Source organism: Tasmannia lanceolata, unplaced genomic scaffold (genome assembly GCF_043159265.1).
Source record: "Tasmannia lanceolata isolate RefF3 unplaced genomic scaffold, GAP_Taslan_0.1 ptg000004l, whole genome shotgun sequence".
NCBI lineage: Eukaryota > Viridiplantae > Streptophyta > Magnoliopsida > Canellales > Winteraceae > Tasmannia > Tasmannia lanceolata.
The window spans coordinates 10,232,233-10,250,779 of record NW_027518681.1 but is presented as its reverse complement, the minus strand read 5'-3'; the positions used below and the strand labels follow the sequence as shown (position 1 = coordinate 10,250,779).

General features: G+C 38.1%; 1 protein-coding gene across 2 annotated transcripts; it reads right to left on the bottom strand.

Moving 5' to 3' along the window:
• Positions 1 to 793: 793 nt before the first annotated feature.
• Positions 794 to 16,934, bottom strand: LOC143876290 (mitogen-activated protein kinase kinase kinase 5-like). Of its 2 annotated transcripts, none has more exons than XM_077378027.1 (11): positions 16,171 to 16,934; positions 11,052 to 11,663; positions 10,884 to 10,971; positions 9,856 to 9,918; positions 9,605 to 9,768; positions 7,810 to 7,885; positions 4,969 to 5,028; positions 4,636 to 4,755; positions 1,821 to 2,033; positions 1,635 to 1,729; positions 794 to 1,532 (listed from the first exon to the last, which is right to left on the bottom strand). In XM_077378027.1, the coding sequence occupies exons 1-11, from the start codon at positions 16,683 to 16,685 to the stop codon at positions 1,313 to 1,315; spliced, it is 2,226 nt and encodes a 741-aa protein (XP_077234142.1). In that variant the 5' UTR covers positions 16,686 to 16,934; the 3' UTR covers positions 794 to 1,312. The 2 variants fall into 2 exon arrangements, with proteins under 2 accessions (XP_077234142.1, XP_077234143.1); XM_077378028.1 differs by having other exon boundaries at positions 1,326 to 1,488.
• Positions 16,935 to 18,547: the final 1,613 nt, after the last annotated feature.

Sequence of the window (18,547 nt, the reverse complement as noted above, 5' to 3'; positions counted from 1 at the left end):
GGTTAGAGTTAGAAGAGGTAAATTGAGTGGAGGGAACAACTTCCAGTTTCTTGAAGGACTATCCGATGGCTGATGTTGGGTGGGGCTTTTGCCAGCTCTGTTTAAATTCTTATTTATAATTCATATAGACACTAGCAAGTCCCTTTTTACATAAGTTGCATTCAAATTGATTAGGAAAGGGATGAATTTATGTTTAGTTTAATATTATACTACATGGCATATGAGCTACTTATGAATCTGTTGAATGCACCATCTGCAAAAGAACATGCAAATTTGAAGAGTGTGTACATTCTGGGGGTCCCTTTTGGTAAAAAAGATCCAAAGCCCAAATCATACACCTGTTGAGCTTCATTGTGTGAAACCCATGACTTAAACAATCCTAAACCTGCAATTTGTTCTCTTTAAATAAAATGCTAATAAATAAACGGCAACATTCCTCCAATAAATGTCCCAAAAATCTCGTCCATGGTTGCAGGGCCTAGAAAATTAATGCACGGCCCCACTTGGACTTTTGCCCACCATTCTAAGCTGTGCACATAACAACTCATTTCTAGCAGGGAGAGATTTATGAATAAATGAAAATAAGATCTGATTACCAAGTATGCTTTGATATAAATGGGTTGCAGTATAATACTCTCAAGCTAGCTCCACTACACACATGACACATGGCACAAGTGTGCTGATCAGGGCCATTGATCTAGTGCACATGTTACCATCGTTGATCATCCAATCCGTCACTAGAGAAAAGCGCTGTTTTAAATACTTCAATTTGAATATCAATTAAACACAAATGGGACAATAAACATGCATATACAGATGTATATGCTCTCATATAAGTACATTTTGCAACATTAGATGGCAATTTAGTCCATGATATACCAACTAGTAAACATCAAATAGGAACAAGACATCCTTGACTTTACCACATATATGAACAAGATAAAATACAATTCAAATAAAAAAACACAGAATCGAAAACCTTACATATCTACAACTGCAATTTTATTGTCATTGTGTTGTACATAATGTTAATATTGTTGGTAAGCGTGGGCATAGCTTCAGTTCTTGCTGAAGCTTTTAAACTAACAATATACATGAAACCGCTCCCAAATACAGAGTTCCCAAGCTCAACTTCAAGGAAGTTTTAACAGAGACGTGAGGAATTACCAAACCTCCTGTACTGTTGCCGATATGTGGATTATCCCCATGAAAACGTACATTTTCCTCTAATTTATCTTGAAACTTGAATATAGCTCCTAAAATTCTCTGACTATGCCCATGGAGATCCAATCAATCTATATCGGAAAGGATGTCATAATTCCCTTCTATGAGTCCTAGAGAGAGGGAAAGGATGGTCATTTCCTGCACCCAGATGGATTCCATTTGGGACATTCGAAGAAGGGCCAGAATTATGTGAGCTGTGATTCGAGTGCGGAGGAGACAGACTAGGAATGGCCTCAAGAGTGGAACGAGGAGAATGATGGGAGGCTGCAGCGGATTTGGAAGTTTCAGGATGAGATAAGGCAGTCTCACTGGAGAAAACAGTAATATATGCATGAAGCCGTATCCGGTTATCATGCAAACTTAAATTGTTGATAAATTGAATGTCACTTTAAGGGGAGAAGAAAACTCACCTGTTTGATGACTGTTTTGCTTTGTTGGCCTTGGGACCTGGAGAGATTTGCATTTGTGGTGAACTAGTCCACTCTCTTGGACTCTGTGTTAAATCCTGTTCAAATAACATGAATAGCGGTATCTTACAAAGCATCTTCTTCAAGCGGACATATGGGTAAAATAGACTAGTAAAATTTAAGACATACCTTCAGTTTAATTCGTGAATTTTTCTGTATACAACCAGGAATTTCCTGAGGGTGTGGGCCTCTCACAAAATGATGTTCAAGTAACTTGCTTGCCGATGGCCTGTCTGCTGGATTTCTTCGGAAGCAACACTGGACGAAGTCCTTACCCTCGGCCGACAATGTGTCTGGTATGGGTGGACATTCATTCCTCAAGACCTTAAACATGGCTGCAGCCTGCACCAATAGAGGAGATCATAATCAATAAAATTCATCAAGTGGGAGAAGACATGTACATAAGAAAAGCACAAAATAACATATGGATCAAAATCATCAAGATGAAAATCATCAACATGTTTGGGGGAGTTCATATGGGTTTAATCTTCTCTTTCCTACCGACTCCCACCGTATGGGGTTACCAAATGAAGCCCTGTCAAAATTGAGCTTCAATGTGTTTGGGGGAGTTCACACGGGTTTAATCTTCTGTCAAAATTGAGCTTCAACATGTTTGGGGGAGTTCATATGGGTTTAATCTTCTCTTTCCTGACTATTAACATATTAAACTTCCATTTGTAAAATACATTCTGTGCGGAGTAGCTTTTTAAGATTTAGAGCTGGCCCAAAGAAAAAGGAAATTCATAATCTCCTTTAAAATCTTCTCCCATTTCTTTCGGTCCAAATAAACCAGGCAACAACAAAGGGATCAATTGCCAAAGCATGTGCCCTTTGTCACCAAGATGTGTGCGATGCCATCATTCAAGAAGAAGCTTAAAGGAAGATGGAAAATCCCAAGAGATGTCAGCTTATAATGAATGGTGACATGGTTAGTAGGCACTTTTGCACAAAATACACTGGTTGAACAATTGTCAAATTTTCCTCAAAATGCCAATGGTGTTGCATCTTCTCATGCCCTACCGTGCAATAAAAAACTTGTTCATTTAGGAGAGTAATGATGGGGAAGCAGCAACTCAGGAGGGCTGATCTATCAGCAGCCAGCTGGATTGACTACTTGGTCAGAACCCAGAACCCAGAGCGATCGATGGCATTTTCCCCAGAATTAGCAGACTGTCAAATATGAAAGATCTCTATGCTATGACCCACAAGGACGTCTTGAATCACCTCACTGATGTCATCCCTCAACCATCTAACCACACTGAGGGAGTCGCCGGCAATAATCATCCAATGTGTTAGATGAAGAAGTGCCAATTAAAGGGTAGCCCAGTGCACGAGACTCCCGCCATTGCGGGGTCTTGGAAGGGCTAGATGTACGCAGCCTTACCCCTGCTTTGCAGAGAGGCTGTTTCCGTGACTCGAACCCGTGACCACCAGGTCACAATGAAACAACCTTACCGTTGCCCCAAGGAAGAAGTCCCATTACATTAGCAAAATTTGGGGTGCTTTGTAATGATGTAGTATGGGGCAAGATGTTGGAACTGTAATTTTTTTTCCTTCCGTTTCCCCTTTTCTCTGTTTTTTTTTTTTTTTTCATTTTGGTTCTATGTATGGCTGAACAGCTTTTCCTTCTAGGTTTTCACATATTATTTGAACAAATCAACTCTTCATAGTTGCATATTACATTGTAGAAAACGAGTAATCAAAGATGATATAAACTAGCTGTAAACATGTAACCATAGTTGTCAACCTGTGACTCGACTCGTGACTCATAAGAGTTTTTGAAAAGAGTAGAAATGTAGTTGAAAAAAATATCATTAAATCTCAAAAGATGAAGCATGTTAAAAAAATATAACCCAATTGCACATAGATAAAGCACTAAGCCAAAGATATCCATCTATCCATAATATATACTAAGCACGTAACTTTCCAAATGTCATTCACCTTTTCCAGAAAAAGTTTTTCCTGGAAAATATTTTCCCCTGCATCATGTTTTAATCTTTTGATTGGGTGGGGTGGGGCCCATATTCTATACCCAAGAATAGCATGGGTAGGGTCCACTATTTTACCCTTGATCTAATGAGCGCCACCAACTCTATCCAAACCCATGCATACATCGTGGGACAAACTTTTTTTTTGAATGGTTTGGACTAATTATTTTACACCTCATGCTATGATGGGGTTGGGCCCAATATTTAATGACCATGCCTAGGATTGGTGAGGCCCACTGTCTCTACCCAAACCAATGCAGAAAGTGGGGCCCTTTACCCCTAATGTGATTGACAAGGTGGTGTCCACCGTCCCTACCCAAACCTATGCATTTGACTGGAGCCCGCCATTTTACATCTTATGTTTTGATGGCGTGGGGCCCACCATTTACTAGTAAATAACTACATGCTTGTAACTTGCATGAACAAAAATAATTAAGTTTTAAGTTCCTACTTCCAAGTTTTCAACCATCAAAGCAAGAAAGCCCAGGCCCAACGACTTGATTCGACTCGTAAGAGTCATAGTCTTTTTACTCGTCTCGGAACGACTTGTAAGAGTCACCAGATGACTCGTAAGAGTTTTCGACAGAGGCGACTCACATGGGAGACTCGACTCGAAAGCCTGGCGACTCGACTTGAGAGTTGACTCGTACGACTCGTAAGAGTTTGAAAACTATGCATGTAACTATATTTTGCCAAGAAAACATACAAGAAATGTACGCAAGTGGATTTCTGCAAATAGAAAGATGTTGGAAATTGAAACAATTGTAAGGTAATGTTGATGAGCAGGATTAATCACTAAAGACAACAATTGCATGGCTCAGTTCCTAATTCCATTGGGAGGTCATAGAAATTTATAGGGAATCAAACGATATAATGTGCCCACCATAGTAGTTGGCAAGTTGAATAAATATATCGGACACTGGGACATGATGAGGCATAATTATTTAAGTGCTTACCCCTTCAAACTCATTCCAAGGAGGTTTGCCAGTTAGCATTTCAATAATGGTACAACCCAAACTCCAAATGTCAACAGCTAAATCATTGGCAGAATCTTTATTCATCATAGCCTGCATGACCTGCAACAACTCTGTGTATGAGATGGAGGCGAACAACATGAGATTTAAACCCTGTTTGTTTTAGATTATGACAACCGATTGTGGAGTTCCCAACCGACTATTGGACAGAAAATTGCACTAAATTTGAGTCCAATAATCAGTTGGGGACTCCACAATCAGTTGTCATAATCTAAAACAGACAGGCCATTACTATGAGGGAGGAAAAAGCGATACCTCTGGAGCCATCCAATACGGACTTCCTTTCAGTGAAAGTGCAGCAGCTTGTCCACTCAGCTGCATACCAAACAAATCGACTTAAAAAAATGCAGGGGATACCATTATAAAAATGCAGGGGACACCATTAAAGATTTAATACAAAAGAATTGAGAAAATCAAACAATAAAACTAATTTTGAAGATGAAGAAATGCTATCCATCGACAACTGGTCACAACTACATAATTACATTCAATAATGAAGCAATGGCCAAAGTTTCTCCGAATTGCTCACCGATTGCAGGATAAATCATGATAGCAACTATTTAAAACAAATGGTTGTACCAGAATTAAAGGTAATGCTTTTATTTTGAATGGAAGAATTAAAGGTAAGAATGACAATGATAATAAATAAATAAGAAAATTATGATTGCATCACTTGCCAATCAAGTGTACATCAAGATTCGTCACACATATGAATGTGAAAAGTAGGGACTTCGACAGGAAACATGTGGATATTGCAGCCAATTAGAATGGTAAATGTCCATGTTGGTTACCTATTTAAATTACCCTCAACTGCTTAACAGTCTTAGGCGCAAGTGATATGTACTAATGTAGGCAATTAATATCCATATGATTGCAGTGAAAGTAAATGGAATTAACTCTAGTGCTTTCATGGCCTTCTTTTGGTTTGTTGAGGTTTACTCAAGTGACAGTAAATAAAATTAATTCTAGTGCTCGCATGTGCCTTCTTTGGGTTTCTTTGAGTTTTACCTTCCAGATCAGTGATTCAAAACGTGCATGTGGGTCAAAACACCGCCAAAGAAAAATCCTGGTCGACTCAGCATGACATAGTCATGTACTCGGTTGACATGGCTGAGTACTCAGCTGACACGATCATAACTTCGGAGAGTCAGAGGAGTTCTTATTGACTTTGTAGGGCAAAACGCGGACTTAGACAATGACATGGCCAAAGCTAAAGGGAGTCAAGTCGGGGGAGTTCACGACAACACGGATGAGTTTTAAACTATGTTCTTGATGATCTATCTTTTCTTAGTCAAGCTCATGAAATAAGTTACAGACAACTCTGTTGACAATGCACCGAATGGGATATGGTTAGTGCATAAGCCTAAGGTTTCATCACATTATGTGATAGCGGGCTATTAGCAACCATGCTATTAACTAATCAAATTATAGTAACGATGTACTTGAATTAATAATTTATGTGGAACATGGTTATAAGCAGAAACAAGAGAATTAATAATTTATGTGGAACATGATTATAAGCAGAAACAAGAGACACTACTTGCAAGAAAGTGTCCTTCCATTGAGATGGAAACTCCAGCTTTAATTTTTTCAAAGGAATTTGAGTTTACTTCATTGAGAAGGGGTACTTGATTTTTAAATGGAAGGAAGCCCGTCAAGGCATCAACAAAAATTCACAAGCCACCACTCCCTAGCCTAAGTAGTACATTGGGAGATTATAAGGAACTACCAGATCATGCAAAGGGAATAACGAATAGATTGCAGTGGCAGATATTAATCATGGATCTCTTCTGTTCCAAACAAGGCCGATTGGATGCACAATAAAGGTTTTTTATTATGATGGTTTTCTGAATACACAAAAGATTTATATATTTAAAGAAAACTAATTCTTTTTATGAATTCCCTTATTGCAAACATGCACAAGAAATTCTTTTATGCTGTATTTTATACAATATGTGTGCAACAAGAAAATATCTAGTGTGCATCTAACAGGCCCTAAGCAACATTTTCAAGTTGTCAAACTAACCATATTTTGCCAAATCTTGCTACACCCCCAAGGCCCTGTTCGTTTAAGATTATTACAACTGACTGTGAGTGCCAAACTTGTTATTAGACTCAAATTTAAACATAGTTTTGAGTCTAATAATAGGTTTGACACTCACAATCGGTTGCCATAATCTTAAATGAACAGGGCCTAAAATCCATCTTAGAATCAGGCCTATGACAATTTGATCAATCGAGACTACTTCCTCCAGGAAAGTAAATATTAATGGAAAATAAACACTACATCCATTTGCCGGATAAAAGGTCCATAATAGCACTTACCAAGACAAATTCGACTTATAGTGCGATGAGATAATCCATAAGTTGATTTTGTCTTGGTAAGTGCTATTATGGACCTTTTATCCGACAAATGGATGAAGTAGTGTTTATTTTCCAATAATATTTACCTTCTTGGAGGAAGTAGTTTCGATTGATCAAATTCTCATAGGCCTGATTCTAAGATCATCCATGTATTCATAACATTGAACTTGAACTCCTATGTACAAAAATATAGTCTGGGATTTTAGGCCCTGTTCATTTAAGATTATGAAAACCGATTGTGAGTGTCAAACCTATTATTAGACTCAAAACTATGTTTAAATTTGAGTCTAATAATCGATTTGGCACTCACAATCGGTTGTAATAATCTTAAACGAATTGGGCCTTAGGGGTGTAGAAAAATTTGACAAAATATCATTAGTTTGACAACTTGAAAATGTTGTTTAGGGCCCTGTTGGATGCACACTAAATATTTTCTTATTGCACACACATTGTATAAAATACAGCATAAAAGAATTTCTTGTGCATGTTTGCAATAAGGGAATTCATAAAAAGAATTTGTTTTCTTTAAATATATAAATCTTTTTGTGTATCATAATAAAAAACCTTTATTGTGCATCCAATCGGCCTTGTTTGGAACAGAAGAAATCCATGATTAATGCCAACAAAAATGAAAATATTATGTGTAAGATCAATGCTTAATGGTCATCAAGAAAATGAAAATACTTTATGGCAATGTTGAGTGTTCTCTATTCTTAGATAAGTCATACTCACATGTTTTGCCATCCCAAAATCGGCAAGCTTAACAACACCAGATGCATCAACGAGTAAATTTGCCCCTTTGATGTCCCTACAAGAAGAAATCATAAAATTAACAATACAGAAACTGATTATTCAAAGAAAAATATACCAAATGAAAACCTCCTAGTTCTGATAAAGCAGAGGCATAGGTTTCATCTCTTCTTCTGGACATCAAAAGCACGTGTTGGATTCTAATACTCCATGACCCCAGGTGCAACACTTTTGGTACTTGGCATTTTTTAAATTCCACTGACATAACATTTATATTTTGTCCTTTATATATACATATATATGTTTACACACACACACACACACACACACACATATATATATATATATATATATATATATGAGAAAACGGTTTGTACACACATGTGTAGATAAGTTATCTACACACTAGCTTAAAATACAGTGGAGGCCCACATTGTTTGGGTGATCCAAACCATTCATTTGATTGGCCCTCACATAGATAGGGTGTCCACAAAAAATCAGCTCCATAGGATCATCCTAACCCTTCAAACCGTGGAGGCAAAAAATGGACAAATTTGTGAAGGTTTATACACGTCCATTTTACCTCCACAAATCGCAGGGTTGGGATGATCCTATGGAGCTGATTTTTTATGGACACCCTATCTATGTGAGGGCCAATCAAATGAATGGTTTGGATAACCCAAACAATATGCCCTCCACTGTATTTTAAGCTAGTGTAGATAACCTTTTTTTTTTGAATAGTAGATAACTTACGTACACACGTGTGTAGAAACCGTTCTCTCTCTCTCTCTCTCTCTCTCTCTCTCTCTCTATATATATATATATATATATATATATATATATATATATCTTAATAGCAAGATTTTTTATAAGGAAATAAAATATTACAACCATAACAAACTTAAAGTCTTATAAGGCCTTTTGTAACCCTATTATTGTAGATTAAACTCCGTCCCTCCCTCCCAATACATATAAAACGAACGAAAGAAATCAAAATGAAGTAACATTATGAAAAGCAGAACATATGAAAGCAAGATCGAAATCATTCAAAAAAAGGAAAGCAAGATCGAACACCATTGTCAGAGTTTTGAGCCATAATCTGAAACGTGACTGTCACAAAATGATACTTGATTATACTCAACTCAACTAAGCCTTTGTCCCACACCAGTTGGGGTCGGCACAACTTATAAGTAATATTAATTAAAATTAAATCGCCGAAGATTTACAAGTTGTGCCCATCATGTGAAAAACGCCCCTCACCACAACAACCCCCCCTCCCCGCTGTTGCCACCCCTCTTCTGGCTTTCACGAAATGATGTTTGCTTATTTATCATCCGGCTTACGCACAACTACTCATATATGAGGATGCCCGTAGTGGCTTTCACAAAATAATAAACCCCATGAATGCATCATAACTATATAATGCCCAAGCTTGGACATCCCACCACTTACAAGTGAGGCTAGGTGATGTTTGGATAGTCAGAATCTGACAGCATAATTCCCAATGTAGATATTCCATTGTTTGCTAACAACTATACAACTAGAGATATATTAGGTTTGATACTTTGATGTACTTAGACATCCCCAAGTCCCATCTATTAATATATATTTTCAGACATCTATATACCAGAGGTCCTGTCAGGGCTAAAAACAGGAAACATCCCCAGAGAGATTTTCTACAAAGAGAGCATAGACTATTCAATGTCTAGCTAGACATGATTCTAGAAATAAGTTTCAAGAAATTTAACCAAGTCTTGGAAATAGAGATAATGAGAACCTATGAACTGTCTTTTTGCTGTGCAAGTAAGCCAATCCAGACAGAATATGACGTGTGAAATTGCGAACCACAGATTCTGTCACAGCTCCACAATGGTCACGAATATATTTACTAATTGAACCAGGATAAACATACTCCAAACATATGTAGAACCGATCTTCAACCTGCAGATATACAACAGTAGGAATAAAATTAATTTCCATAGATAAGGATATACATACAATAAACAAGTAAACAGGAAAGATGCTCACTATTTCACTTCCATAATACTGCACAATGTTTGGATGTTTTAACTGTCTAAGAACTTCAATTTCCTGCAACAAAACAAAACAAAGGAGCATCAGAATGTGACACTACTTCAACATGTTTTTAGCTCCTCTTTGTTGTTTAGAAAGATGAAAATATCATCCACAAATTTTAAGTGTGAAATTGTGGGTGACCTGCTTGCCTTGAACCCACCATAATTTTATTATGGGATTTGCTAAGCTCCATGGAAAAAGCCTTTTCGCGGCTGGTCTGTTACACGTCAGACCAGCCACCTCGTGAATGGAGACAAAAGCTGTTATCTTCATTAACAAGGTGGCTGGTCTGATGTGCGACATACCAGCCTCGAAAACCCTTTTGCGATGGACACTAGCAATTCCCTTTTATTATAAGATGTTAGACCTGTCCCAAAACTGAGTGCAGTAGAGGAGGAAAAGTTGCAGTGATCCTGCAGAGCTTTCCAACAAGGGTGGAGCAAATAGAATGCAAATGCCAGTCACACAAATGATCAAAACCTTTCAATGGCAGGGTAACTACAGTAAGAATATCCATTAATAAAGAGTTGAAGAAGATGGAGACACAAGAAACAAATTCTGTCCAGATTGAATATTCAGAATCCTTGGAGAAATCATGAAAGCATATTCAGATTGAAGGCAAATATGTATCTTACAAGACAAAATCCTTCGAGAAATTTGTATTCTATTCAAATATCAACCGCAAGCCCAGTGGGCATGATAGCTGCATGCAATGGGAAGTCATGAAAGCATATGGAAATTGCACGACAATGACGGAAATAGAAAACACAATTTTCAAGTTATTTATTAATAGAAATGACATTCGACATGTTAAAAGTTTCAGATCAACATACTGAATAAATTGCATTTCACGAATGAATCTGATCATCAAAGAGGTCTAAACAATATATATTTCCACATTAACAAAGCCCAATATGCTAAAAACCAAATATAAAAAAATACTGTTGATTGGGACCATATATTGAGTCTAGAGAATCAACCTGCTCCAATTGCTTCATACTTTCTGCAGATTTAGGATCATCAGGAATTAAATTGACTTCTTTCATAGCACATAAGGCTCCAGTTTCCCTGTTTAAAATAAACGAACGCATCATCAGCATACATTGCAGTACAAGGAACGATATAAGTCACCAAGAATACTTTCATACCTGTTGGTGGCAACATAAACATTTCCAAATGTACCACTTCCAATAAGCTTTCCTTTTGTCCACTGACTAATCATAAACGAGACTTCTGATTTTGCAGCAGCTTGATGAACAGGGGCTGATTGTGAAGGCATTGCAGCTCCTGGAGGGAGGGGCAGTGGGTGGACAGTAACATTACCATTATTGTCAAGCCATGCCGCAGAGCTTTCTGGCAAGATCTTTGGGTGCAATGGGGATGCAGCTCCACTTGGACTAGAGGATGCCGGACGAGGACTTTTCACCGTAGGACTGTAAAGTGGAGAACGATCAGAACTGTAGCCAAACTTCTCTGGTGAAGTATGGGCAGAGAAGCCTGAAAGCATCATGTCAGAGGCCGGAAACTCGGGGGCAGACCAAACATGAAGTCCTTGAGAAGCCATGAAAGAGGAAGGAAAATAATCTCCCGTGCTCATTCTTTGAGGACTACGCACAGGACTTGAGAAACCACTAGTTTGAGAACTATTAACAGGAACGCTAAGCCTGAAGTTATGAATGTTTTCAACAACATTTGGATCTCGATGCATCTTTCTATCAACATGCGTCACACCCTTATGGATGGTTTGGTGGGGCAATCTACTGAAACATGATAAAGAATGATAGAATCAACAAAATTATCCATGTGCTGCAACCATAGAAACCACTTGGTATTGATGCCCAGAACTCTCAAAAAGAAAAAAAGAATTTAAGACAGACAGTAAGCCGGCTGATTGTAAATGCATCACTGTTCCCCATAACATGTCAATCATTAAGAAGGAAAAGAAAAGAAAATTCTTTTGAACCATTAGAACCAGCGAGCAAACCAGACAACCTATGCAACGAGCAAGAACGTGTGAGAAGAATTCCCAGATCCAATACATATTATGTCGTGAAAATTCCTCTCATTGAAATAATCAGCAGTAGGGAAGCAATACATTAGATTTTTATTAGACATAAACAAGTGGATGTCATCATGTTCAGAGGCTAACTTGCGACATTGAAGAAGAAAAAAAAGCATGCACGAAAAAGAAGAAAGCAGGAGCAGAAAAATATCCCATCCCAACAGATTACCATATGTGTGTGTGTGTGTGTCCCAAAAGATTAGCATATGATTGTAAAATTCTTTGAATGTACTCCGGCAGCCTAGTGCATTTGTACAATGATATGCAGCTTTGAAGAGTACCGTGATCCATACCATGAAATTTATTTTCAATTCTCCAGCAGATTGTGACTATCCTCCCACATAGATGAGTCTGTCTTCACTCTAGAAATTTTAAGATTTTTTATGCCTATTTTATTGAGGAATTAATCGATGGCTTGAAATCTTTCAAATGTGATTGGAGTAGAGTACATTAGCCTGACTAGTGGTGGCCCTCTAGATCAACCACACCTGCCACATGGGTACTCAGTGGCTGTCATCATTTTGTATCACCCTCGGCTTGGACGACGAAGGATAAATTGATTCTATCACTAAATGGAGACCGAACGAGGGAATTGAGTCATTGATCATTTCAAAAGCTGTATCCTGCACCTGTTTTGTAATTCTGAACCAAGCGAAGAATTTTGCTTTACCATTTTGGATGACCAGAATGGACCTAACAATCCTAACAAGGGAAATGAGGGTCAAATTCCCGTGTTGTGTAAACTAAAAAGAGTGAGGTTCCCATGTGACCTTCCAAATACGCCCTACGAGCAACATTTTAAGGTGGACCCACATGTTGCTAAAACTATTTGTTGCGCTTATAGGAAATGGGAAAATGTCATGAGACTCTTGGTGTTTTGACTAATACTATCATGTATTTTCAGATTTTGAAGAAAAAAGATAGATTTTTCCTCAAAGATCCTAGAAATCCCCCTTTAATCGGTTATTTTCCACAGAGAAAGAGAGGGTTCTTTCTTCTTCAATTGTTGGAAGTTGAAAACCCTTCCAAGTGCCCATGCCTTTGGCTCTGTTTGGCTGCAGGTAGTTACCTTGTAGAGTAGTGGTATAAGTAGTCAATAGGGAGGAGACAAACATTTGATTTACCTGGAATTTACCTCGTAGAATAGTGATAAGTAGTGTTTGGTTGCCAACCTCGTGGAGTAGTGGGAGGGGGTGTCATTACCAATATAGAAAGAGGAGAAAGGGAAGAGAGAAAGGGAGAAAGAGAAACAGCATCATTCTCCAAGCCAAATTCTACCTTTCCTCTTTTTTTTTTGGTTGGGGGGGGGAGGAATTTGGCTTGGAAGGTATAAAGAGGGGACATGGATGCTACATCACGTCGTTCACCCAACATTCAATAATTACCTATGAAACTTGTCTGGCAGTCTCTAGGGATTTCAAAGCTACATTGGCAACCAAACAAGATATTGTGCTGGCATGGCACCCAAATGCAAAGCAAAATCCCTAAACTATCCTAGGTTTTGTGCAACCAAACACACCTGTTGGGAATTCCTAACCGTGATTTTCAGGATGGTTCTGGCTATCCCAAAACGAGACAACATGGCCGCCTCACTATTGGTTGAGTGCCAAGTGTGCCGGAAAATCAGAGAATGGGCCTAAACTTGGTCTAAGATCTCTATCATATTGGCGAACCTCCGAGCGAAGCTAGGGTCCTGCTTCTGCTTCAACCACCGAACGACATTTAGAGTCTCCTTCCACAATCAAGCAGCAAAGCATTTCCTTGGATGTGTTATAACTTATAACCTCGCAAAGACAGCATTGTGAAGGCAAATAGAATACTCCAAACCCGGCGCCCATGATACCTCACTCTCTCAAAGTTATTCTAGTGATTTAAAATAGAAAAAATTAATAAACAAATGAGATACAAAAAACGAATGGCACAGCCATAAAGGGGTGGAACTATTATTCCCAATATATATACACCAGACAGTCACAAAGAACCACATGCACATATATTTCTAACTTGGAATATGATACAGACTTGGAAGATGATACAACGACAAGTGCAAGAAGAACAAATTTATTACAGGGAAATGCCGACCTCCATAATCAAAGAATGTCTTAAACATTCCTTGCTAACACATAAATCATCACATTAGTCTCCTGAAGAATATAGTGAAAGAAATCCTCCTAAGGAACACATTGTTCCAACACATGCGATAATCTCCGTAGGAGCCCCCATTATTTATTAGAACAGTAACAGAAAAGGAGAGGAAAATGGTCTCACGAACATAAGAAGGAACCTAAAGGTTAGATACTGATTTTAGTAAGATTTGGAGACTTTTTAAGACTTCATTTTTATGCTTGTTTAGGATATTTAGGAGTTTAAACTTTAAATCAAGGGTGGAGATTAGTTTTTGGATTTATGAATTTTTTGTTCTGTGTACTCTTTTGTCATGCAGTGGTTGGCTTTTGAACTAAGAATTCATTCTTCTAAGGATGTGTGTTCAATTTTTACATGGTGCAATGCTGCGTGTTTTGGTGGTGCAATACTGCAATATCAGTAAGATCACTTTGGTAAATTACAGATTATATGGTTAGTATGGTTAGAATAAGAGTAATTCGGTTATTTGATTAGAACATATATTACTGCAATTTTTTAAGATATATTCTAGTTCCGCTATTATTCTACATGCTGTAAGTTTCTGCATATATTACTCTCTTTCACTGTGCCTAGGGAAAATTTGGATTATTAGTGGAAGAAAAAGAACAACTTCTATGTTTTTCAGGTTTATGTTTATCTTGTCTTTTTGGTCCTTTGTAACCATCGCTGCCAAATAGAGTGAGAATGGCTGGTATTTTATTTTTTTGGGTCCTTTGTACCACCCAAGACTTGAACTCTAGTCAATAGGTTTATGTTTATCTTATCTTTTTCTTCTTTTTTTTCAAACAAGTGATTCAGTAAGCTTGTATTTTCAAGTTGATTGTTAAGCTTGTCTTCCAAGGATTCTATGTACCTGGTTGTTCCTCCTAAATGTAGAAAGTATCTATCTTGGTGTTCGGACTTCATAAGATTGCATCATAAGAAAATGATTGCAGTATGTGGCTCACGGCTGCATCCCAATTTTTTGGTATATCAAAAGGGGGATAAGTTTCTGATATATAAAAGAAAAAGATAAGAAATTCATGGCAGAATTCGCATTATAGATGCATGGATAAACTGGACTGAAATGAGTTAGTAAATTGAAGTTATTTTTGGCGAAAATATCAGATCCTTTTTATTACAAATTTTAAATTAGAATCCCTCACCAGCCATCATGGAGCTTACAATTCTGAAATGTTTGAAGATTTTAGAAGATAAAAAGGTCATGTTGGCAGTATTATTTTGATGTCCACTGTCACGTTACCGTTATAACTATCCATCATCTTTTCTCGTAGTAAATCGGTGTTTCAATTCTCCCAGGTCCCCTGGAATTAGAAGCACGTCTCCTAATAGTGTTTGGAAGCCTAACTCTGAGATGCTAGCAATTGGAATAAACCAAAGAGTAGTACCTCTGACATTTGTATGTCTATTCCATGGTGATAAGTGTGGTTTAAAATATTGGCCGGAACCCTAAAGTATCACCAATACATCTTCAGTTCAAAAATACAAAACACAAAGTTTACACGCCATCTGATACAGGAGGATGTTTATCAGATTGTCGAGGTGTCCAATACGCAGCAAAAATCCAATATTCTAAACCATGGCCACAATCACTCACTAATGCATGTAGTACCTGCTAGTAATAGTGATCATTCCAAAGCCTTCCTTCTCCATTTAATATATCACCATTATTATCCCTCGAACAACAGGTAAATATTTCAACAGGAAGGCAAGACAGATCAGGGCATGAGCATGAGGGGTATAATGAGCTAAAAAGCAACGGACAACACGACTAATCAACAAAAAACTAATAAACAATATGAAAATTTTCCTGATCACGTAGAGAAAAAGAGGTGCACACAATTGGGGAAATTTATTTGCCTAATAAACCGAAAACCCTAGAAAGTTCATTTTAAAATCGATGCCAATTGCCAATCCTCTCAATTTCCTAAATGCAACAAAATAAAGCCAATTATTTGCATATCAAGCAAAAAGAGGAAAACAACACAGATGAAAGATTTTGATTATATAACATTCAATTCATGCCCAATTACAGAACAAACCTAAAAAAATTTCCTTACCTCGTGGCAGCAGAGCTCGAAAGGACTCTCTCCCCAATCCCATCTCCGGTAGGAAATTCCATTCCATCGCCCTCTTTCTTCGCCGAATTCTCTTTCGGCGAAGGGATAGGACGACGACCCCCATAATTCGAAGAGAACTCCGAATCTCGACGCAAAAGTAGAGACAATTCCGGCAATGGAAGCGGTAACGGCACAACGGAAGAAACCCTAGAGGAGCTAAACTCACGATTGCTCAGAGAACGTGAAACAGGAGTGGAATTTTCCGAGACAGATGAACGAGGGAGATTGAGATTGAGATTGTTGGTCGGAGGACCATCATCGATCTTGAGATCGCTCAGGTGCCGGAGCTTCCTTTGCCGAGTCAGCCGTGGCAACCCGTGCGATTCTCGACGGCTTCTTAAAAAACCAAAAACCCTAACATTTCGACCTAGCCGAGAAGGAGAACCAGGAGAATCGAGAGATTTTGGGGAAGAAGAAGAGGAAGAAAGAGAATTGGTGTTCTTAAACCAAGGCATTTCTTCGGATTGGAAAACATGGTAAGAATTTCAGAGAAGGAGAAACCATAACCCTAACCCTAACCCTAGATCGTTGGCCATGAAAAAGCTAACCCTAACTGGGAAACAATAACCCTAACCTTTAGCCCTAGATCGGCCATGGAGAACGAAGCCGATCTCTGGTTTTTTGGTTTTTGGTTTTGCCACGCGTTGTTTCCGAGTTTTTTCCTTTTTTCCACCAGAAATAGGAAATACGGTCGGGATTCAGAGGTCAAAATTAGAGAAATTATATCTATATGATGTGCCCCATCTTTTTACTTATGACAACCCCTTCTAGTTTAAAAGAGGAGTCACAATTCACAAATACACTAGATGGGGCTGTCTCACGACATAATAGGGAGTGAATACATCACTTCTTCAGTTTCTTGTGTTCCTCTTAGAAAGTCAAATCTCTGACATTGCCATGGTTAACTCATTCGTAACAAGGGTTGAACACAGTTGGGAAAAATATTTTTGTCAAGGAAAGGAATTTCTAGAGTCGGATTCTTTCCCTCTCTTGTTCTTTACTGTTGGAATTAGGGTTTTTCTATTGGTGGGTAGGTTGTAGTGTTTGTGTTTGAATATGGTTTTATAATGGTTTTGAATGTGGAGTATGGTGATGGATTTTGTTGTATTTTGACTATATTTGGTTATGAACGTAGCACTTTTTTCATTCTTTTTTTAAGGTCTTGAATTTCATTTTGTAATGGTAGATTGTAGGGATTGGTATTTTCTTCTGTTAGGCAAAAGCTCATGGATGAAGAAAGAGGAAATTTAACAAAGTCTATCCCACACCCAAAAGAGGCTAGTTTTTTTTTCCATTGACTCCTTATTAGAATTTATTCAAAGACAGATGGATAACAAACTCATGTAACATTCATAACTACTCACAACCCATTATTCTAACAAAAGACTGAATTATTAAAGGGAAATGTTATCATCACTGCTGTATTTTGATGACCTCACTTTATTAAAAGTACGGTATGGCCCAAACCGTCCATTAGACGGGGCACAACCTAAATTATTTCCATAGGCTGATCCTAACCCTCCGATCTGTAGAACCCTCTAACATAATGTCCATCTACAGATCAAAGGGTCTATCTAATGGACAGTTTGGATCATCCTATGGTGCAGCTCATACCGTAGTTGATCCTAACCCTCTGATCTGTAGAACCCTCTAACATTCAGTCCATCTACAGATCGAAGGGTTAGGATCAACCTATGGAAATGGTTTTTGGGGCACAATCTATTTAGGATGTGGCCCATCTAATGGACGGTTTGGATCATCCTATGGTGGGGCCATACCGTACTTTTAATAAAGTGAGGTGTGCGATCATCAAAATATAGTAGTGCTGATAACATTTCCCTTATTAAACTGTCCTCCTAACTAGGGGTGTAAACGAGCTGAGCCGAGCCGAGCCGAGCTTGGCCAGGCTCGGGCTAGAACCAGGCTCAGCTCGGCTCGGCTCGGTCAGGCTCGCGAGCTTTTCGAGCTTCGTTATAAAGTTTCGCACAAATCGCAAATGTCACAAATCGCAAATGTCACTAGCAAAAGCACCATTATAAAGTTTCGCACAAATCGCAAATGTCACAAATCGCAAATGTCGCTAGCAAAAGCAAATATGAAAAAAGGTAATCATTACGGACATAAAGTAAATTAGCTGAATTTATGAATTTATAAAGTTTAAAATGAAAAATTACCAAAAAAAAAGTTACGACAATTAAGAAAAAAATACCAAAAAAAGTTAAAAGTTATGACAATTACGGGAAAAAATAAATTTCGAATTTTCACAACCGTCAGTTTGCAGATGATGTTGACATGACATTCGGTACGTTTTTGCAGA

Coding starts and splice junctions, on each gene's coding strand:
- LOC143876290 (XM_077378027.1), bottom strand. CDS start 16,685: ATGCCTTGGTTTAAGAACACCAATTCTCTTTCTTCCTCTTCTTCTTCC. Junction 9,919..10,883: donor GTATGAAGCAATTGGAGCAG/GTTGATTCTCTA, acceptor GTTTTGTTGCAG/GAAATTGAAGTTCTTAGACA. Junction 2,034..4,635: donor CTTGGAATGAGTTTGAAGGG/GTAAGCACTTAA, acceptor CTATTGGTGCAG/GCTGCAGCCATGTTTAAGGT.